The sequence below is a fragment of the Triturus cristatus genome, chromosome 8, assembly GCF_964204655.1.
Source record: "Triturus cristatus chromosome 8, aTriCri1.1, whole genome shotgun sequence".
In the NCBI taxonomy this organism is placed as follows: Eukaryota; Metazoa; Chordata; class Amphibia; order Caudata; family Salamandridae; genus Triturus; species Triturus cristatus.
The window spans coordinates 929,551,939-929,575,769 of NC_140591.1; the positions used below are offsets into that span (position 1 = coordinate 929,551,939).

The following is a 23,831-nucleotide window of genomic DNA, read 5'->3' on the forward strand; positions in this document are numbered from 1 at the left end:
TATCAAGTTGAGGCAATCGTGCACTTCATGGTTTTTTGGTATGCGCACAGCTTTGAGCAACTCTGCAGGTCTTTTTGAGGTATTTCATATGATAATAATCTATTTATATGGTTACTGCACTGGGTTAGCCAGTCTGATGTTTTGTTTACAACTCATGGTCTTGAGCAGACATGTATGGTGCGAGAAGTGCTGAGGAAGATCTGCTCTGATAGACTTTGTTACCAGCATCTCTTACCTGAGTGCCATTGTGAGATGTAAAGCGGCAAGCATAGGTGATTTAAAGGGAGGATTGCTGTGATTAACCCACTGTAGGGAACGTATTATGGGTGTTTCAGCAAGTGGAACTAAAAAAATATGGAATCTGACTTTGCTTATGGGGGCTTCGCAGAGAGTTGCACTAGCTGACGGAAGTCACAAAGGTGCTTTTCCCTGCAGCTTTCTTAAAGAAGGCACTGTCAATACACTATCACATAGTTTATTTTTGACACCTTGCCTATTGTTACAAACACAATATACATCTCAAGCACAGCTTATGGCACTATGAGGCTCTCCCTAAAACCTTACACCTAAAACAAAGCATGCAAACATTTACAATTACTAGTGTAACATTCAAGTAGTAGTTGGGTGTCACTTAAAATGTCGTATGTATGATGTATGGATCCCACACAAGTACACAGCAAATACAGAATAGTAATACATAGGCAAGGGAATAGCCAGAACATTGAAATACCTCCCACTTTGAACTAAAGCTCTTATGGCACCAAGAAAGCAAAGTAAGTCATCATAACCCTCCCCAGAAGGGGTATATTGTCCAGGGATCTAGTCATTCATCCTTCCATCAAACCCCTGACAGCTACCATTTCAAATGTACTTTCTGTTATCTATTAGTGTTTTCATCTACCATTCAGTCTTTCACCATTCATTCTGTTCTTCCAACTGTGTTCCCATCCATATCCAAACCTTTTCAACCATTTGCAAACCTATCCAACGTCTATTTGTCCATCCATCATTTCACTCATCCATTTACCCTTTCACCCAATCCATCCATCATCCATCCACCCTTTCACCCAATCCATCCTTTCACTCATCCATCCACTCTTCCACCAATCCATGCATTTACTCACTCATCCATCCAACCATTTACCCTTTCACCTAAGCCATCTTTTCACTCATCCATCCACTCGTCCACCCATCCATCCACTCCTCCATCCAACCACTTACCCTTTCACCACTCCAGCCACCATTTCACTTATCCATCCATCAACCATCCACCCTTTCACCCAATCCATCCTTTCACTCATCCATCACCCATCCACCCTTTCACCTGATCCATCCTCTCACTCATCCACCCACTCATCCATCCAGCCATTTACCTTTTCACCCAAGCCACCCTTTCACTCATTCATCCAGTCTTTCACCCATCCATCCAGTCATCCATCCATCCATTCATTCACCCTTTCACTTATTAATTCATCAATCCATCATTTCTCTCATCCATCCACCCATTCACTCGCCCATCATCCACCCTTTCAATCCATCCTTTTACTGATCTATCTTTCATAGTTGGTGGTGTGAAGGGTGGGAAACCCCGTGGACAGCGCACACGTGCACACTACTGTTCTTTCACATCCCCTACTGCTCACCTTTCCAATCCCAATCCAGGTGAAGAGTGCACAGAACATGAAGCGCTGCACAATACAGTGAAGACCGCTCGTGTTGCGTCTCATAAAATCAAGGGCTTCAGCTGTATTGAACGTGCCACAATAACCCTCTGGGCCCATACCACTCCCGGTACCTTGGAGATGAGATTGGCAGTGTTTCTCAGGGACTCTGGTGCTCGACTGCGGTATTGTAATGCAGCCTTCCGAGGTTGCAGGACGGCAGTGGAGATTTCGCTGCTCCTCCTTCATGGCCCGAGTTTCGGCGCTCACACACCAGTATTGTGCGTGCAGGGGTGCGAGCTTTCAAGCCTCGCCACGATCGGCCACACACTTAGACCTAGAGCAGGTTGTTAGCAAGGCAGCTTCGTTTACGAGCGGCCTTGCAAGGGGGGTTCTTTAGTGGCTGATGGCAATTTTGCATACAGAGGGATGGTGCCTCCAAGTGTCACTCAACTCTAGGGCTGTTGCACGCTGTGGCTCCCCTGACTGGGGGGCGCACTGAAGGACACACACACTGCCATTCCGTTTAAAGTGGGGGGACACTCTGTCTGCTAACTTGAAATCAGGTTCTCCCAAGCAAAGCGCTCCACACACTGTGAAAAATAACAACTAGTTGAAGACGCATTCGCGCCCCCCTGGGAATGCAGCCATGGACTCCCAGGGGGGCGCGCCCCACCGTTTGAATACCTCTGTTTTAAGCTAAGGGCTATAGAGGGTTCCAGGGTGGGAAGTATGCCTCAGCAGCCCATACTGGCCATTGTCATTCTGTATGTGATAATGAGCCACAGACAGAATGACAATGGGCGGGAGGGGCTGCGAGGAGGAGTGCGAGGCGCCCGATCAGGGAGTTGAGGCCTCTGGCAGGAAACAGCTCTGCTCCCTGCAGGGCCCAGAATTACAGACAAACAGCGTCTGCAAAAGCAAGGGCGTCTGCAGGGGGGGCAAGGAGGGGCACTCCAGGGGGGGGCAAGCGCCCCTCCTTGCCCCCCCCCCCCCTGCGGACGCCCATGTCTTCGCATGAAGAATGGGCTACATAGAAAAGAACCCTTTTTTGCGTGAGCATCACTTCACAAAGTTGAGGTGTTCTGAATTGTAATTTTCTTACCCATCTGGATAAAAGTTAGATATAATCTAGCTTCTAAGTACACATACCGACATATGATAATTTAATATGGCAGAATCAAAATCCATATCTTTTGAATATGAATTTTAGTAGGGGCTGTTATACACTAATTCAGCTTTGCCCCTGCTTTAATAGCCATAGTTAAACGGGCTTGAATCAGATTATCCATCGACTACAAAGTTAGGGCTTGGTAGAATTCTCTCTGATGTCATATGACACAGCTGCCACTATTATTATTAATATTCTTATTAGTATTATTGTTTTATTTGAACAATTATCATACAAAGTAGCTGCTACAAATGCACACATCTACGGTGGCTATCTTGAACAGCATTTTGGTCAGTTTCATGATGGCTGCCACACATGTGCATGCTTTCAAAGTGGCTATCTGAGCTACAACAAAAATGTCTCCATATCGACTTTTTCCTTTCAGTACAACTTACTAGAGAAAATTAACCACCATCAACGTTTTTCTATAAGCCAATCACTCTAGAGGAAGTTGGTGAGCAATCTCATGCTTGAGGTTTAGTACACCAAATAGCCTTTGAGACATCAAGGTCACTGGAAATGTTTAAATGGTTTGAGAAGGGTACTTGGCCTACCGTGGTCATTGGTGCGTAGCCCCATTTCTTTAGTGCCAGTCTACGACAGAAAAAGTATAAATGTAGTAATACAGGGTCAACATTAGAGTCTGGACAAATCCAGCATCTTTTTTCACTGACTGGGCCATTGACTTGTATATTGTGGCCGCTGGGCTTGTGAACACTTGTTCTATTACTATGCTCTCCCTTTACAGAGGTATTGCTTCCCTTACTTTTATGTCACTCAGGCTTAAGAACATGATTAGCATTCAAATAAAAAGTAATCGTTTCTTTTCCGAGCTGCATTGCTAGTCTAAGGAGTGAGAATTGTGATGGTATGTTTAGATCTGAGGGCTTTCCCTCGCTTGGGGAGCTTCACATGTCCCCATAATGCCAGCAATGTTTCCGGATATATTTCATTTCATTTTGATGGCCTGCCCCTCACTTCCATATCTCAACCTCATTTCTGTTGTTCTTCCCTCTTTGTCCCAAAAAATGGTAATTAATGGGATTGTCTTCTTGAGAATTTTTTAGAGACTTCAAATTAAATGAGCACAGCTTTGATTTTATAAATGCCACTTTTGACCATTGTCATCATAGCTGTATTGTTTTCATACTGGCTCGCCTCCACCACACTGCCTTGATGTTTTAAAAGGCCTGGTTGATCAACTAATGGGACTTTGGAACATTAACTTTTTGATATGACTGCGAAATATTACCTGTTTGGTGTATCTGGCATTAAACATGTGCCGATTGTAAAGGTTAGTTTTACAGAAAAGCCTTTCTAATAATTATATTGGCATCGTTTGGTAAAGTTCATTGGTCATGAAGTCAAATTTTTTTTCACCTTCTGCTCCACATAGGCTGGCCATATGAACATTTGTTTTGACCTCCCTAATTTTAGATGGTATAGACCATGCTCTGCCATCCACCAGAGGCTTGCTCAAATCTTGTTAAGTCACTCGGTTTTCGCCTCAGACCCTGACTTTAAATGTAAGTGCTATCATTTTTGTCAAATCTATCGACATGGAGAATGTTCTCATTCAATACAAATTGGAAGCATTTCAAAGTCCTGGCGATATGTACTATTAGTCTGTTTCCAGACATTTGTTTGGCCCTTTAATTTTTAATGATTTTATAACATGTTTTCAATCTAATTGTAATGATTAGATTTTGCCTACCTTCAATCTCCATAGCCTTTAATTTGTATGTTTCTGTACAAATTATTGATTTAATCAAGTACTAAGTATTCATATATATGATTCTGTGCTGAGTTTGTGCTAACCTTTTCCGTGGTTTCATCAGTGTTTGGAGAGTTTTTCTACAAGGTATTAACACAAGATTTCTGTCAGTTGATTAGTGTATAATAATGGAGCAACTAACTCGGTAGCAAAGGCAGACATGATGGCCACTGTGGTGCACATCAGCCTTCATTTGTGTCTCACATGTCCATTGTTTCTGTCTTGTGTCGCCAATTCAATACTTATCTGCATTGCTGATTGAAACCATTTGCACACATTCACCAAACATGAAGAGTTCTATAATTCATTATAATCGTGTGGATTTCTCATATGATGACTATGCTTTACAACTAACAGGCCATGTATAAAAGGTTTGTTTTAATTTGTTGAGGCACCAAAATGTTTGTGTCGTTTTGTTTAAAAAACAGTACCAAGTATTTTTTTTTTTAAAGGCTGTAAACCCGAACAGTTGTAATGCACATGTGCCAACACACTATTCTGTGGCCTGATGTACTATTGCACAATATTTGTTTGCAAATGTAAATGCAATTTGTGATACAACCTAGGTAAAAGTAGGTTGTTACTCAAATTGTACACTAGAATGGATCACGCAATGACCTGCTTAATTCAGACTTGTTAGACCTGGCCCTTTCTTCAGGGTCACTACCAAACGTTTTGCCTTCCCCCCTCCCTTTTTTTCTGACTTTATTTTTGTTGGCTTTAGGATTCTGGGCACTTTACCAATGCTTACCAGTGCTAAAGTGCATATGCTCTCTACTCAAATATGGTAACAGTGGCGTATCCACAATTGCCATATTTAATTTACTTCTAAGTCCCTGGTACAGAGCACTACATGTGGGCATGGCATGCAAATTAAATGCTACTAGTGGGCCTGCAGTTCTATTTGTGCCACCCACTTCAGTAGCCCTTACACATGGTTTGGGCCTGCCACTGCAGGTCCTGTGTGTGCAGTTTTAAACTGTCATTTCAACCTGGCAAGTTAACTTACTTGCCAGGCCCACACATTCCTTTTTATTACGTATACGTCATCCCTAAGGTAGGCCCTAGGCTGCCCTATGGGCAGGGTGCAGTGTATTTTAAAGGTAGGGCACATATTTGTTAGTTTTACATGTCCTGGTAGTACAAAACATATAAATTAGTTGTTCACTATTTCTAAGCCTATCTCTCCATGGGGAAAGATTGGGATTGCCTTAAGACGTCTTTTCAGTGTATTTTCCAATTTGGAAAAGATAGAAATGTGGACTTTGGTCTCTGGACTCAAAATTTAAAATCACAACTTATGGGGAGATCAGATTTCAAATTGTAAATCGGAAAATGCCACTTTTAGAAAGTTGCAAATAGAACAATTGATTGATAGCATGCTGAACATGTCAAACATTCACCCCAGTACAGAGATCTGGGCCTACATTCATAGTGTTTTTGATCTCCATGCATTTCCAGTTTACACCCCTTTCAGTTAGTTGGCATTTTCTTACTTTAACCCCTCTCTGCCTGTCTCTGAATACACGTCTGGTTTGGGTGACAGCTGGGCTGCATGCTTTCCCTCTAGACAGTCACACGGAGAGCTGGGGTGTGACAGTTACATCCTGATGGCCAATCACCAGGCATTTGGCTTTCCTGAGGGAGTTTGGGAGAGAGAAGCTTGCTGAATAGGGCTGTGCCTGTCTCCACACAAAGAGCAGCATACCCCCTGTATTGATTCTGGAGCCAGGGCAGGAAAAGCAGGGACCTTGTGATCTCCAAAGGCCTCTTAGAAGCCACCGCCACTACAAAGTCACATTTGGGTACTGGACCCCTGACACCACCAAATCAGAACTTTGCTGGCACCAAGGACATTTATGCCTGGAAGACAACACGCTGTGCTGAAGGGGGGACTGCCACTTAGCTACCTGCATTTCTGTGTTGGCCTGCTGATTGCTGTGCTGCAGGAAGGACTGCTACTTTGCTACCTGCTCTGCTGTTTTGTCCTGCTGGTTACTGCTTTTTGACCGGAAATTGAGAAGGACTGGACCTGTTCTCTACATCCTTGAACCCAAGTTTCTCTAAGGGTTTATTGGCTTGCCTCCTGCTCTCTGAAGTCTCAGGGTCACAAAAGACTTTTTTCAACTATGCTGATGCTGCTGGAATCTGCCATCTGTGAGGCCTACCATTGCCTGAGGTGCCCCCTTCTGTCTTGGACATCAGAAGTGTGTTCTGCATGTGCTTTTGGCAAAAATCAACATAGTGATCCATTTTATTCTGATCAGAACCAACGCAGTACTGATTCGACAACGATACTGGTTCAGACTGCAAGGTTTGACAACAACACAGTCCCGATCCGAAGACGCCACTGAGAGGCTTGGCTTTGGCGCAGCGCCAATCCTTCGACACCGAATGAGGGGTTCGACTCCAACGCATCGACTGGGCTGCGTTAATTGGAACTGACGCATTAAGTCTTTGACATCGATGCTTGCTTCATACAAATGCACTTTTTCAGCCAGCCTTGCGTGGGTCTTGTAGCAGGCCTAACCTCGATTGTCGTCAGCTTGAACTTTGGATTACCCTGGTCCAGCGTGACCTCAAGTAAACTTTTAGCGGGGGCGGAGCTTGCTCGCGAGCAAGATAGCCACTTGGGCCTTAAGCTCTGTACATCGTACGACAATCTGACCTTGATCCGTCAGCATCGCTCCCTACACAGGGGCGCATTGGGGAGGCTCAGATTCCAGGAGCTGCTGAGTGCACGGAGGTGGCTTCCCTGTCCGTTTCTGTCACTATATGCCAGAGATATCGGAGCCAGTGGGTGCCTTCTACCCAGGCCTCAGGACCCCGGGCTCGAGTTGAGCTGGAGTGCGGAGACACCGTTGGTGCGAATGACGCTGCGGCGGCAAGTACGGACTGGCGGCGGCGCGGAGTGCGTGAGCCCTGGTGGACTGCTGCACACCGAGGCGGTGCCTCTGGCCTTGGTGAGACGGGCTGCTGCTGGCACCGCTGCCTGGAGCCTGCTGGAGCTCACCATCGGCCCGGCATGGGTGATCTGGAGCGCGGAGCCCGTAACGACGGGGTTGCCCAAAGCAGCGGTGGTCTGATGTGGTGTATGCCTGACACGGGGAGTCTGCCCCCTGAACTGGCGGCTGCTGCGGTAGCGGCCCACTGAAGAGCGGTGGAACTTTGGGGGTGAGTGTAGCCCTATGAGAATCACAGATACCTTCCGGCTTCCTGCAGCGCCGGCGACCACGAGAACTTACCAGAGCAGCGGGAGTCATCGGCCGCTGCCCGACTAGGTGTGAGGCCGACAGTTGCACCCCTGAGCGGCGGAGGCCGCGAACACCGGCTAAGGGCAGCGGGACCCTAGTGACGCGACGAGAGCTGCTGGGCCTGGCCTGCGCGATGACAGCACCCCTATCGCCCTGCGGCCCTCATTGCACCGGGACTGATCGGAGCTGAACTGAACGCACTACTGCGGGCTCTGAGTGTGTCCGTCTTGCTTCCATATGACAGACGGGCCCCGTCTCAGTGGGTGCGGCCGCACGGAGGGGCGTCTGACCATGCTACATCTGAAGGTGAGGACACTGAAGTAGCGCACCAATTGGTGGGTGAGCGCGGACCGGACCAGAGGTTCCTGCGGGATAGCGGTGGTGAGAGAGAGCCTACCTATGCCCTATTGTCCCGGGGTAGCACCGCATGTGTCTGAGAATCGAGGACCAGTGCATGCACTTAGCCTGGAAGGAGAGCGGAGTTCGACGAGTTGCTGTGCCCCATAGCACTTACAAGCTGGTTGCACGTGTGGTCTCCTAAGTGTGGGTTTCCGTGGCACTATTCAGCACATCACAGCTGCGGGTTGCATGGGGGCAGCATCGTCCATATCTACTGGTGACTGCGTCCTGCATGAAGTGAGCACTGTGGTGGCCGACCACAGCGCACTGGCAAGTGCTCTTGTGGAGCATATAGGTGGCGTGTGCTGTAACACATGAGTGGATTTCTGGCGCATAATGGAGCAGGCAATGCCTATTGTGTGGGTCGGGAGCGGTACAGGAGCATAGTGGTATGTAGTGTCACGCGGCTGTCCACGAGGTGTGGTTACTGGGGTTCCGGTGTCGCCCAGTAAAGGGGCGCAACAGGGTGCGCTCAACTAAACACAAGCATGGGCAGAGTTGACAAGGCGCAGCCTAAACTCTCTTTTGATCAGAATCGTTCGAAGTTGCATAATGCCTCCATGGAGGATGTGGCGCGGACGCAGACCCCAGCGCCAACCGACCCTGGTACTGATATCCAGAGCATGCTACTGGCCATGGAAAAGAACCTGCAGGGTGGCATCACCTCTCTTGGCATGAAAATGGACGCTCTCTCCTACAGGATGGACAGAATGGCTGAGCGTTTAGATAAGCATGTGGAACGATTGGATATGTCAGAGAGGAGGCTCACTGGAGTTGAAGAGGCACATACCGTGCTAGATTCTGAGCACAACCAGTTGGGTAGGGTTATGCGTATCCTTCAAGATAAAACAGAGGACTTGGAAGCGCGCTCTCGTCGATATAACCTCAGAATCATCGGTCTGCCGGAGACCACCCAAACTGGCCACATGGAGCAGTTTATCGAGAGGCTGTTGGTCGTGCTGCTGGGGAAGGGGTCTTTTCCTCAATGTTCCTGGTCGAGAGAGCACACCGCTCCCTAGGGCCTAGCCCGCCCCCGGGGGCGCCCCCACGTCCAATCATTACCAAACTGGACAACTACCGAGACGGAGACACTGCCCTGCGCCTAGCAAGAGACAAGCGGACATTGGTATATGAGGGCTCTGAGATTTCTTTATTTCCGGACTTTACAATTCGAGTCCAGGAGGCGCGCAGACAGTTCCTTCCACTAAAGAAACAGCTATGTGATCCGTGCATAGACTATGCCATGCTGCTGTACCATGCTAAGCTTCGTGTCAACAGGCAAGGCCGATCCTGTATCTTCACGGATCCAAAGGTGCTCCAGAAGGCTTTAAAATGTTGGGCAAATGAACTACGTAGCAGCCCAGACCGGCAGCAGCTCGGTTAGGCGGCAGGGGGCGAACTGGACGAACAGGACTAGCTGTGGAAGGTTGCCACACTCTGCTAAGTATGACTATGGGACTACAGGGCAGGGGCGGGGGGGTGTTTGGGTCCCCTGGGCTCGGCTGATTGGGGCCGGTGGCGGTGGAACTGCCACTGTCTAACTGGGGTTACCTGCAGGTTAGATCAGTCCTATCCTTGGAGTTTGCGCTGGGAGGCCACCCAATAACTAAGTCTTCACCTTCTGGGTAGTTCATTTGGTGGGACGCTCTAGCGGAGACCACACAAACCCTGCCCTAGATTTTTCAGATGTGATTTGTCCCGGAATCTAGGGCCATTTGATACCAGATCTATATATGCTATTACTCCATTGGTACTCTACGTGACTATAAAGGTCTAGATCTCTTGGGACTGCGATGCTGAGGTTTATGTTAGGGACAATGTGCGGGGAGAGGGGCTGTTTGATGTTCATATTGTTCCTCCTTGCACAGAAGAACAACATCTGCCCACGAGTGCATCACACGAGGGTGGTAATGCTGTATTGGGGGGGCAGTGGGTGGTGGTATGAAGGTTTTGGGTAATGAATTGTGACCAAGTTGGGGGAGGTCTGTCGTGGGTGTGGGGAGGCTAGGGAGAGGGGAGAGTTTTGATGTTTTTGATGTTTGAAGTCTCATATTGATCTCTGACAGGTATGCACAATAGCCACAGGTCGCTTAAGTCAGGTTGCATCTCAAGCAGGGTAGTTACAGATGGCGGAACCTAGTGAAGCACCTGCGCCAAAGCCATTAGACTCTCTCCACGTGCTCACGTGGAATGTACGGGGGCTTAACCACCGTAAAATGCGAAAGGTATTGCACCACTTACAGAGACAGAATATCGATGTGGCCCTTGTGCAGCAGACGCACCTTCCACTGAATAGTGCTATTGTGTGAAGCAGAGGGTTGAAGGATCATGTTAATGTATCAGGCTTCACTACGCATGCCCGAGGGGTGCTGACATGGGTTAACCCTAAATCCTCCTACACACTGGCCCACTAAGACTCAGACCAGAATGGTCGCTATGTGATCTCAAGGTGTCAACTTAATCATAATAAACGTCTACGGCCCTAACTATGATTGCCCGGAGTCCTTCACTACACTTGCTGCTGCAGTAGCCAGATTCCCCTCTGCAAACTATATATGTGATGGGGACTTTAACTTGGTCAGAAACTCAGATTTGGACAGATTCGGGGGCCGCCGAGGAGGGCATCGGCGGCTGCGAGGGCGCTGAACAGTGCCATGGTGAGCTTGGACCGCTGCGATGTCTGGCGCACACGGCACCCAGCCAAGGGAGGTTACACACATTATTCTGCCTATCACAACTTGCTTTCTCGCATAGATTACTGGTTGACCTCTTCTTCGCTAGCGGAGTAAACTCAGGAGTGCTCAGTACTTCCGCGTACCTTGTCGGACAATTCTCCCCTCCTGCTGGTTCTTACCACGCCTAAGAAGACAATCCTGCTATCAACTTGGCCCTTCCCCCCCCTATTCACTGATCGACCCTCTTTTTGAAGAAGAACTAGCAGAAGCCATAGAAACATGTTTCCCCCTTAATGAGGGCTCAGTGGACAGTTTTCAAGTAGTGTGGGAAGCCTTTAAGGTTTATATTCGGGGAGTGGCCATGGCCAAACACTCTGGGGCCCACCACTTGATTCGGAGCAGATTATCTGCCATGGAAAAGGAACTGGGTGCTTTAGAACAACGTCAGTTAGTAAGTCAGGCACTTAAAGATCGGTTGGCAGAATATCAGAAAGCTGCAGACAGTGAACTGAAACACATGGGTAAATACGCGACGGCGCGCACCTACGGGGAGTGCGACAGGCCTTGGTCGGTCCTAGCGCAGATTCTTAAAGTCAGGCGCAACAGAGTACTGATCACAGAGATCGAGTCAGAGGAGGGAGTACTGCTAACTGAAGAAGCAGACATAGCAGATAGGTTTAAGAGATTTTATGGGACTTATACACATCCCGCTCTTCCGGTACGGAGGAACAGATCCTGAAATATCTTGAGCATATCAAATTGCCATTCCTTACGAACACGCACTGAGAGTTCCTCATGCGGCCTATTGAAAAAGACGAAATAGTACTAGCCCTGTCAGGAATGCGGGCAACTAGTGCCCCAGGGGTGGATGGCCTAACCATTGGGTTCTATAAGACCTTTGTTGATTTACTACTTCCTCACCTCGCTACGCTTTTTGATGACCTGTGCGTGTCGGGCACAATGCCTCCATCGATGAGGGAGACGGTGATTGTCGTCATCCCTCAACCAGATAAGCCGCCTGGTGAGTGTGGGTCCTACTCGGTAGAGTGTCCATCATGAAGATGGTGATCCTGCCCCGTTTCCTGTTTCTATTCACAAATATCCCCATTGTCTTACCAGCTTCCTTTTTCCATTGGGTCACTACATTATTGATAAAATTAGCCTGGGTGGGCAAATAAGCGAGGGTATGCTGGCAGATACTTACTCTGCCATATCACATGGGGGGGCTGGGGGAGCTGGGCGCGCGGATTTGAATTTGTATTACAGGGCGGCAGAGGGCGCTCAGGTTTACTATTGGATGCACGGCTCAGCAGATATGCCGTTCCTCCACATGGAAAGACTCTTTTCTGACCCGCTATCCCTCCCAACCACGATCTATAAACCTTTTGACCGCTGAACGGGTATACTGGACTCACTTAATACTTGGCATACTTTACTGAACTGGCAGGCGGGGGCCCTTTTGTACTCTCCAGTTATGCCAATAGAATGGGCTCTTTGGCTGGCTCCATGTAGGGATAAAGGGGTGATCCGCGCGCTGCAGGCATTGAAAGTACTAACTGTGGGAGACTTGTTTCATGATTGTGCAGCGAAGGCGTGGGAGGACGTGGAGGGTTCAGCCAGAGATTGCACACTTCTACAGAGATTCCAGTTCCACAGGGTACGGAGACTCCAGTTCCACAGGGTATGGAGAGCTCTTAGGGAGGTACTGGGGGATGACCTACAGGAACCACCTGAGATGCTGGAACTGTCTTACATTATTAAAGCTAAAACGCCACGTAAGGTGGTTTCCAACGTATACAAATTGGCAATGTCTCATAGAGCGAACCACTACACCAAAGCTAGGCTAGCTTGGCAACGAGACTTGCAACTGGAGATAGATGACTCTATGTGGTCCTACTGCTGTGCCAGCACTCGGCGAATATCGCTGCAAGGCAGGCATAGACTTGTCCACTTCAAGTACTTGAACAGAGCGTACTACACCCCAGGAAGACTATGCAGGTATGGGCTGCGAGAGGACTCATCTTGTGACAGGTGTCATGTGCAGCCAGCAGACTTTATACATCTGGCTTGGCAGTGCCCTGCATTGCATAGATATTGGGAGTACATTTTTCAGGAACTGGGGAAGGTGGTGGGCACGGAACTCACTCCAGACCCGGCCCTGGCCCTCTTGGGGTACTCTAAACGGCTACCTAAGGCGGTCTGCAAACTTGTAGACATGGGCCTGCTTGTGGTGAAGAGACGGGTGGCAATGTGCTGGCTGAAGGGCCTGTGCCCACATTGGCGCAATGGTCACATGACATGCTTTACTGCAGTACCCAAACTGAGACCTTTTGTGAGTTACTCCCTCCCAGGAGTAGACCCAAGAACTTCTGGGGATTATACACTTCATATCTGTTTACCAAAGAGGTCACCACGGATGAGACAGCCCATGCCACTACTGACACTAACACTCATGCTCCTGGACCTTAAGTTACATCACTAGGGACACATTCTGTGACACACCCCTGACCAATCCGCTGAAAGGGAAACTAGGCACCTGGTACGTTGGGCGGGGATTACAGGGTGAGAGGCTTGGTTTAGCTTCACTTGTATGGAAGGGTATCCCATCTACTGGATGTCAGTGCATATCTTTGACATTAGCGCTCTGCTTGCGAGTATTGCTTTAAGATGCTGTCTGTACACAGTGTAAGTTGTCTATGACTTGAGGGTTAGGTGCACCATGACTACCAAGAGCGAATGTCTTCAAGATTACTGTGCTCAATATACGCTGCCTGCCCTTTGGGTTGTTGGCTGAAAAGCTGTGTGCACTATTTTGGATTAACGGTCTGCCAGCCCTCTGGGTTGTAGGCGAGAGGCTGTGTTGTACTGAGACTTATTTTTCTTTCTTTTCAATAAAAAAATAAGAAAAAAAAGTTACCTTTTAGCCTTATTGACTTCTAAGCATTGATTTGGGATTTAATCCTTAAAAATTAATATCTCAACTTCTACTCATTGGATCGTTGTCAATATGCTCTATTTTTCTGAATTGGTGTGGAGTTTTTTTGTAGTGTTTTCACTGGGTTACTGTAAATTAAATGTTGCTCAAAAACTTTACACATTGCCTCTTAAATTAATCCTAACTGCTCTGTGACAAGCTACCAGAGGGTAAGCACAGGTTGTGTATCTGACTTACCCTACATAGGACTGTGATCCCTACTTGGACAGGATGCATACCTCTGCTAACTAGAGATCCGATTTCGAACATCACTCAAGAAACTAAGCTAAATCAAGTAATCTTGAGGGATTGCCCCATCTTGAGGGGGCAGGTAAGATTCCCAAACTGAATCAGTCCTCATTTACAGCTTTAGGGCACCCAGGACCTTTTGTTACTCCAGAGCTCATTAAGATAACAGATTTGAGTTGGACTAAAGACAACTTTTTGTGTCTTAAAAAATGGAGTTCGTATCAATCCCGATCGTTGCAAGAAGAAAAGTGCACTAACCATTATTTTTTTTTAAATGTGTTCTTAACAGCTGTTGTTAACCCTAACAGCAGGTACATGGACATTGATCACACATTTTCTTTATGCTGCACTAGATCCAGTGTTCATGGAAATTATTGAAGTTACAATTAGCATAATGTGTAGGAACATTCACATCCATGACAAAATATGACGGGACCAAATTATTTACAGCTCACTGGATGTAATATGTAAAGAAAGACCAGTCAGCATCACCCTTGGGCTCAAATAAAAATTATGAATTGTGGGCAAGTGCCAGGAATTCGGCAAAGCATTGATCATTGCTCCCCCCTTGAGACTACCTTGTAGTGAGTACAATTGAGAGTATTTCTAGTCTTGGGATATTCAAATTGGGTTACTAAGGAGAACTAGACCCACAATTTTCTAGGTCCCTTGATATTAGTGGCCCCCCGATTAATGTCAGAAAGAAAACTTTTAAAGGCAATCTAGATCAAAAAAGAAAACAATATTTCAGATGTACAGCTCGACAGATGATCAATATATTTTATCATTTTATCTTTACAGGTACTGCCACCTAACATTACTAGAAATAGGTTAACATTGCAGGTCAATATATGAGTATGTAACCAGAAACGCTTTGGGGATTTTCCGTGAGATCTGTCAACCAAAGAGCCACAGTGTACCATAGCAGCTAACTAAGGAAGGTCTCTTACTCCTTGAAGTAATTCCATGTTGGCTTTTACTATAAAGTTGTACACCATTATACAGTCTCTACTTAACTTAATAAAAATGTTGGCCTCCTCTCATTCTAGTAAAGTAGTTTGCCATTCCATTGCTAAATCCCTCAGTGTGGGTAGTGATGGGCCTTCAGGGTGTGTGGTTGTACATTAGAAATGTGTCTTTCATATTACTTTTAAGTTTAAAATAAAAATGTCATATCTTTTAGTTTTCATAATCTTTTGTTGTTTTTGGTTCTCAATATGTAGTTCCAAATTAATGCCACGTTGTGTTTTTTTAACAGATTTTAAAAGCTGAATTACAAATGAGGAGGCAAACAATGGATAAATTATGCATACTCAGCCAGAACCTTCTTTCAGCTTTGAAAAATAAGGATGTGGCTCAGAAATTAGAAGCTCGTCTGGAAAGTTTCTCTCATCGATTGGATGCTATTATGCAGACATTGGAGAATAGTTCTTTGCAGGTCTGTAGTGCTCTCATTTGTTACAATTGCATTGATAAAACTCTATACCATTCAAAAGCTATACATGCACCAGTTTCCCTATTGTCACAATATGATGTCGCCAGTATACTTTGATAGCTCTGCTCTCTTGCATTATTGCATCATTTGCACCATAGAGTTAGTGCAGAAATGTCATCATTTATACTCACTAACCAACCATACAATAACATTTTGCAAGGTCGGTTGATGCAAAAGACGGTGTCAATTTACATTGCCACAGCATTTTCTGACACAGATGAGGTCAATGTAATTTGTTACGGTATGCAATGATTGAAAGATGTAAGGATTAAATATGAAAAGCTCACATTCAAAATTAGCATTCCTAATGGTAATCCAGACAATAATCTTGAATCGCAAATGTTTCATACACTTTAGTACAACATAAGTGCAGGAATATTTCATTAACTTGGGCAGAGTGCCTTTCAAATGGATTTTGTCAGTCAATAACTTTTATTGTATGATTAATACAAATCTTTACAAGATATGTATAGGTTCAGCAATGTATAAGCTACAAAAATGCAAAAAACTATTAAAATACATTAGAAAATACCTTTCCCTCCGTATGAGGATTAGCAGCAGACCCAGTTGTACTCAGAAGTTGCCAAAATAGCTGTAAGTCCAGCATTTCTTGAAAAGGGGGTGTTTCAAGACCATAATGAATAGTACCATATTTAGTGATAGCTAAAAAGCATAAATACTAATAACAGGAAACAGGAATATTGGAATAATGTAGAATGCTTAAGGGTAACAGCCAACATTAATGCATTACGATAGAAGAAGCAACTGTAAAGTGCATAGTTTTTGAAGAGTTACTTCAGTCCATAGCAGTAAAGATTTAACTAGTGACGTCTGTGGCATGGAAACATGATAATAGTGGCCGTGTTCTAGTGTAGTTTATCATGTTACACGGGTGCAAGACAGTGTTAAAATAATGTCTGGTGACTCTCAATTGTTGAGCAAATGCCACTTGGGACTTCATGAGGTTAGATTACATTTTTTGCCATATTTATATTTGGGCAGTTTTGGCGGAGTCTTACAGGAGGCACTGTACCACTCTGCCATTTACCAAATACATTTTGCCATTTGGGTTGGCTCCATTGTGGTGAGAACAAAATTCCTAGACTCATTGCAAGTTCTTATGCTGTGCCGTCGAAAAAGTGGCTTTGAAAAGGTTGCGCCTGGCCTGGAGCAGTTTTGGGCAACAGCACAATATGTGGTTAAAAGACTGTTTTATAGCCATTCAGCCTGCACTTCATGATCTCTGAAAGGGAAGGCCAATTTGGGTTTGTTCTTTAATTTGCAGGCTCATAATCATTGCAACAACAACAGTTGATGGACAGAATGCAGAACAATGTCATACATTCACCCCAGTACAGAGATCTGGGCCTAAATCCATCGTTTTTTTGCTCACTATGCCATTCCAGTTTAAACCCAGCCATATGCAAATCAGTCTTGATCCTGTGCCTCATGGGAACAGTCCAGCCCGAACTGCCAAGCCAGGTCCTTCCTGGACTGGAAGCAAGCATCCTAGGACCGGTTTCGGGGTTTCACCCCTCTTCAGCCAGGATAGCTTGATTCCAGTGGCATGGAGAGCACGGGACCCACATCTGGGCATACCCGTCCCACTGAGGGTGAGAAATGCAAAATCAACAGTTGATGGAAGGAATGAAGAACAATGTCATACATTCACCCCAGTACAGAGATCTGGGCCTAAATCCATCGATTTTTTGCTCCCATGCCATTCCAGTTTGAACCCCGCCATATGCAAATCAGTCTTCACCCTGTGCCAGCCCGAACTGCCAAGCCAGGTCCCCCCAGCAACCATGATTTGTTTGAGGCAGGCTTTCCCAATTGAGCATTGAAGGCATGGTTGCAGCCTCAACAGGGTAGATGATTGAATGAAATTTGCGTATGGTAAAATCATGCTAGTGTGATGGAATTTCCCGCTTGGTTTGGATTTTGTGTCTTCCTTGGTGGATTCCATAGAAAAGCGTGGTGTATGCCCCACACGCCATGGGTTTGAGGCTATGCAGCAAGAATTTGCAGGTATTTTTCCAATATAAAAAAGGTTTCGAATTTTAGAAAATAACATTTACACATGCGATAGACAGGATTACATTCATTTTAATGGCAGCATGTGCTACACACTAAGGGATTTCTTCTTTGTAAAATGTATTTACCCCAATCTGAAACAAATAAAATGTGCACAACACCAAATGTATTCTTGGTGTCAGCCTTCCACGTGCTTCAATGAGAATCTGTTACATTTTCCTATGTTAAATGGCATGCCTTCCCTATGAAGCTATGACACTTGCTGGTCCTTTTAAGTATCGCAGGAATTCATTGTGACTTCCTAAAACATTAGAAAATCACTCTAAACATAGAGATAACCTCAGTGAATACAATCTGACTTTTTTCTCAGTTTTTTTGTAAGTTGTGCCCTATATAAAACGCAGTAGCGGCTCCTTGAGGGAGGGCTGTGGGGCGGGGGTGGGGCAGGGTGGGGGGGGGGGGTAGTAAACTTCGTCATGCAGCCAAACGGAGGGAAGTAAATAAATGAAACAAATTACATTGCGCACGCTGCACCGCCAAATGGTGATGTAGTGCGCGCAATGTAATTTGTTTCATTTATTTATTTATTCACTTACCTCCATTCAGCCGTATGCCGGAGTTTACTACCCCCTACCCTGCTCCTCATCTGCCCTGCCCACCGCCCCGCAGCACTCCCTCGAGGAGCCGCTACTGGTAAAACTGAATGGTGGAAGCGAGCATCTAAAAATCTTCTGAAACTGGTCCGGCAAAATAATATTTAGGGCATCATTGTTATGTAAAGGAGAATCTTCCTTCTGATCTTCTAATGTAACTGGTCGAGACAGAGGGCTGTAATTTACTTTGAAAAGGAGAAAGACTTCGTAAAACGCTTATTTAGAATGATAAAAGTAATGTGTTGCTGGTTGCTGCAATGTAAATCAATAGTATATTGGTGAGTATCGAGAGCTGGTGGTACGAGGGCAACAGGACGGAGAGGTAAAGCAAGCATAGGAAGCATAGGAGGGCGGTGTAGTTGCTCATGGTGAGGCACTGGCATCTCTGAAAATATTTCCATAGTAATAATGATGATGTTAATTATGACTCCCATTCTGGTGCCTGCATTACCAAGACCATAAGTAGAAACTAATAAGCAACTGAAGCGCTTTCAATTCGTGTACTGTTGAGTTGTCAAGGTAAGAAGTTGCTCTTCTGTAATAGTGAACATTTACCTGGATACTTGGTGGGCTATTCATAAAGGTAAATTAACGAATGAGTTAATCTACATGCATAAATTTACTCTTTACTTTGTGGTAAATGCACTACTTTTGGCTGTTCACCATTTCTACAGGTGAATTTACCACAAAGTGGACACTTGCAAGTCTTCACTCCCTGGAAAAGGGGGTGGAGCCAAATGTACAAGTGTAAAGTTACTGCTGATAAGTTTACACACATTGGAGTTCTCCTCCAAAGAGGCAGAGATCTTCCTCCAGTAAAGTATGGGGCAAATTAAAAAAGTTTACTTACTGAAGTTTAAAGAAAATAGTAAAAATAGTTATGTTTAATAAATATTAATGTAAAGCATTTTTATAATTTTAAAATCATTTTAAAATAAAGAACACAATAAAAATGCTACCGCATCAGTAACTTAATTTTGAATGTAATATTTAATTAATTTAAATATATTAAATACAATTATTTTTTAACAATTAATAAGAAAAAATCCCTCTTAAAGTAAAGTGTTTATATGTATTTATTATGTATTAAAAATTGCAAAACGTTAGGTATAGAATTAATTTATATTGGTTTAAAAAAGTGTAAGTGGAGTTTAAAAATATCTTTAATTTGAAAAAGTTATTGAAGTAGTTTATCATAAAATATTTTTATTAATGTAATTTTGAAACTTAAATGTAGACATATATTTAAAAATTCGAAATAAAGGAAAGTATTTCAAAATTATTGCCCACATGCTTCTATTTTAAGTCATTGCCTCCATTATTTTCAATGGGAGGGTGTTGCACTACCAATGATAGGCTATGTGTGGTGCTGGACTCACTCCAGGTCTGAGTTGCAGTAAATTTACTGCTGTTGTTTGTCCTTTTTAGCTGTAGTAACTTTAGAAGTGCATTTTGTGAATAGTAATGATCTTACTCTTTTGTGGGTGGGTGTTTTGTCTCTCCCTATAACCTTCCTTAGCCCTCCATAAACCATTCCTTACTCCTCCCTAAACCCTCACTCTTAGATATAACTATTCACGATTTTCCAGCCACCCACCAGCCCTCTCACATTTATTAATAAGTGTCTGAGAATCTCCCCATACAAAATATAGGTGAGGTGGAAATAAAGATCATTACTTGTAGGTTTCTGAATTACATTTTCTAGTAGTAAAGTAGTACTGCTTTAGTGCTACTTTACATACTACAAAAGGCTGTTTATGAACTAGGCCCCTTATCTCAATCTGCTGATGTAGTGGTTCACATCAAGATAATGTTCATTAGTCATGTGCCTTCAGGCACAACAGATGTTCCAAACACTCTCTGCCTGATTCAAAAAGGTAAACTTACACTTTTGTGTAAGTTTTCTCTTTTTCGGTATTCAGAAACTATGATGTAATAGTAACTTTACAAATGTGGAGGACATGCCTACCTTTTAATGTGTCGAGTTCTCCACCTCAATTGTAGAGTATCCACAGTTGTAAAGTTACTAATAAATTGCAGTTTGTGAAGACCAAAAAAGAGTAAACTTACACTAAAGTGTAAGTTTACCTATGTGAATGAGGCTCACACTTTTTAGAAGCATCTTCATGCCGATCAGCAGCAGCTGAAGTCAGAAACAGTGGAGGAAGTGGTTCAAGGGATAATATGATTCGCTTTTCGGAGACAGATCTGACTGGCATTCATTTAGTCTGAGGCTACTTTGAACCGTTACTGAGGAACGGTAAGGACGAAATTGATCATTTCAGTAAAGTTACCACATGGAATTATGTAAAACTTGTCTTGAAGCCTGTAGGAAAGCATGTTAGTGTCAAGCCCAAAAATGAAGAAACACAAAAATTAATATTGATCATACCTAGCAAGTAGCGACTCAATGGTGTTAAGTCTCTTGTCAGAACTAGGGGTGTGCGAAATTTGTGTAATTTGCTTTCATGAATTTATTAAAAGTCTTGGAATATTTACGCAAAATTACACAAAATGCAAATATGCTGTTGAGATCTACATTTTAGCATGAAATGCACCCTTCTGTCAATTTAGGATTTTTCATGTTATTCCTGCACTATAATTTTGCAGTGAACTGCAGCATAATTATGCAACTTGGCGTGATGGCCTTGTTTCAGGAATATCATATAACAAGCATAATATGAAGTTTCAGAAAATACGTGAATCATCCTAGTATAATTTAAATTTCTCCTGGGTGTTTTCAACATCAATTTAAGTACATGCTAATATGGGTGCAGTAATGAAATACAGTAGCAAATTCAAGAAATTAACCGTGCACATTTAAAATCTAATTATGGTTGTTAGGGTATTCATTTTATTAAGCCTATGCAACAGAAGGCACAGTGACATCATGTTTCTGAAAATACTAATTTTATCAACATAGAACGAATGTTACACTCAGCAGCCACCACCTGGCACCCATCACCATCATGCCCAGTGAAGATCTTGATGGCTGGTACATTTAAACACATGATTATTTTATCCAACCTGTTTTCTCTGCTCTTCCTTCATCTCTATAAATGATTCCAGTCGTTCTTACAGTTGTCTCATCCTCCCTTAAAATGTTATCTTTTCATTTCATTTTGAGAAGTGGGTCTTCAACGGATTTCCTGGAGGTCATGCCAGAAGTCATCATGGGAAAAATGAATGTCTTGCTTAAAGCAAAATGAATATGACTTTTTATCGAGTTTGACATTCCTTCTAAATGGTAACTGGCATAGTGTGTGTTGTATGTCCAGGGCCAGCTTTAGCGCTGTTGGCGCCCAGCGCAACAAAGTTTGTTGGCAACCCACAATGACCACCTCCGCCACATATTCCCTCAATACCACCCTTTAACAGTGCCCCTCAAGTCTCCATGACCCTCTCTCTCAGATGCATTTAATTAGTTTATAGCGCCTCCACAACTCATACCAGTGTCAGAGAACTTTACATCAAACACACTACACAAAGGCAATCAATAATAGGTGTGTAAATCAGTGTATAGGAAATGTTACATAAGAAAGAAGACTACAAGGTGCTGGAGTCATATGTCATCCATACTAGTAGACAGGATAGTTTAAGAGTGCTTGGTCTGGGGATGCACAAACAAAGATGTTAAAATGTAACACATTGGTCGGGGGTTACCTTGAATAATCAGTATCGGTTTCTATCCAAATGAACCTTTTTTCCAACATTAGGATAACGAAAAACTGGGGAAAAAATCATTAGGCTATAATCTATACCTTGCAGTTTTCATCCAGCTCTTTGATGACAGCTAATAGATCACTGTTCTATGTTAGCATTAAAATGTATAAACTGCAAGTAACAAAGGATCTCTCAGATAAAAGCAGGAACCCACTTACCTAATTACATTATATGCAAATTGTGATCTGCATGGTACATGTTCTTTGCAGCAGGCATATTACCCTCTGCGCTACCTTACAATGAATCAAAACTTCCACTAGACAAACCTCTCATCTCTCTATAGGGAGAACATTAATCACCGGAGTTATCTTGACATTTTTATTGTTGCCTGAAAATTGCTGGAGGCCAGGAACGCGGCAGAGTACATATGGATTCTGGATCATGACTTTGCAACTCGTTTTGGGATGGTTCTTCTTTCATTTATAATCGCCAGGCTGTTTACCACACAAAGATTTTGTGTAGAGTAATACTCCTGAAAGCAGAGTAACAGCCTGTCTGGGGCACCAACCACAGAGGCACAAAGATGTGAACAATCTGCACCTGGCTTTCAACAGACACATTGAGCAGTGATCAAGATAGAAACAAAAAGACGTGCCACATCTAACTGAATCCCACCCTTCACCCCCGCCATATACCAAATGGCACTACAGGAAGACTATGACTAATCAGTAGCTCCTTGCAGCATAGGACCTGATTGAATATCTAAAGGTACTTCACCTCCTCTATCTCCACTTTTGTCAGTCAATGAGTGCACATCAAGTGCACCCTTCCAGGTCATGGGACAGGTTCAGGACCTCATTCATTTCAAACAAACAGGTCCAGGCTTCTGCACACACACTAGATTAGTGTGAGGCTAGGGCCAAAATTAATAGAACAGGATGCCAGATATTTGCAGTCGGGTAGTGAAGGGCAGGGCAGGATGACTGTATACCATGTCCTGTCTCAACCCCTTGGTTGATTCTTGGATTGAGTTTGTCAAGCTCATCGCATCGATACTACAAATACTGGTTGCAGAAACTATATTGAATGTCAGAAAAGAACATGGAGAATTTTATAAATACTTTAGATTAACTTCTTTTGAATCCTTGACAGTAAGCCTTAATAGTTACAAACCAAAGATTCCCTTAATGTAACCTTGTTAAAGCTTTATGTGCCTATTCTCTGCTCACTACCTACGTTTAGGAAGGTGCAGTTGAGGTGAAGTTCAACATTTCAAAAAGCAATAAAGTGAAAATAATAGAATATCCAAATGTTAAAAGAAAAACATTGCAGAGCCACAGAATAAGTGAGAAATGCAGCTACAAACATGTCTATATATGACTATGTGAGTATCACTTGCAAGTACACATTGTCAGAAATGGCCTGGACTTTAGCTCCAGTGTACGATGTTACTTTGAGGTTTGAACAATGTTATAGAGCTCCATCTTCTTCAGTAACAGTTGCCTCAATTATTTAATAAATGAGGATTTAATAAGGGTAGAGATGTTGTTCAGGCATCCATGGTTAAACGTGTTGTAGAACAGCTAACTTAAGTATTAGGAGCATTTCTTACCCTGATTGAAGATGGATACGATGCTCTCAGATGCATTAGATGGCTACCCTATGGTCAATTCTTCTTTAGCCGGTCTGATGGATGATTTTAGACTGAAGCTGAAAAGAGTTTCAGGGCCTAGGATGAGTACAGCGGTAACATGATGGAGAGAGATTGTGAAGTTCGAAAAACTCAAGGCATGATGTGGTTGCAAAAGACGCCTAGGTTGTGTTTCCTG

General features: G+C 44.1%; 1 protein-coding gene across 14 annotated transcripts in view; it reads left to right on the forward strand.

The window, feature by feature from the left end:
• DMD (dystrophin) overlaps positions 1 to 23,831 on the forward strand; it is a 7,596,173-nt gene that overhangs the window by 2,292,000 nt on the left and 5,280,342 nt on the right. For all 14 annotated transcript variants that reach the window (XM_085622447.1, XM_085622454.1, XM_085622449.1 and 11 more), the window contains one exon: positions 15,416 to 15,595. In XM_085622447.1, the coding sequence (XP_085478573.1) occupies positions 15,416 to 15,595 (180 nt within the window). The remainder of the gene's footprint in view (positions 1 to 15,415; positions 15,596 to 23,831) is intronic.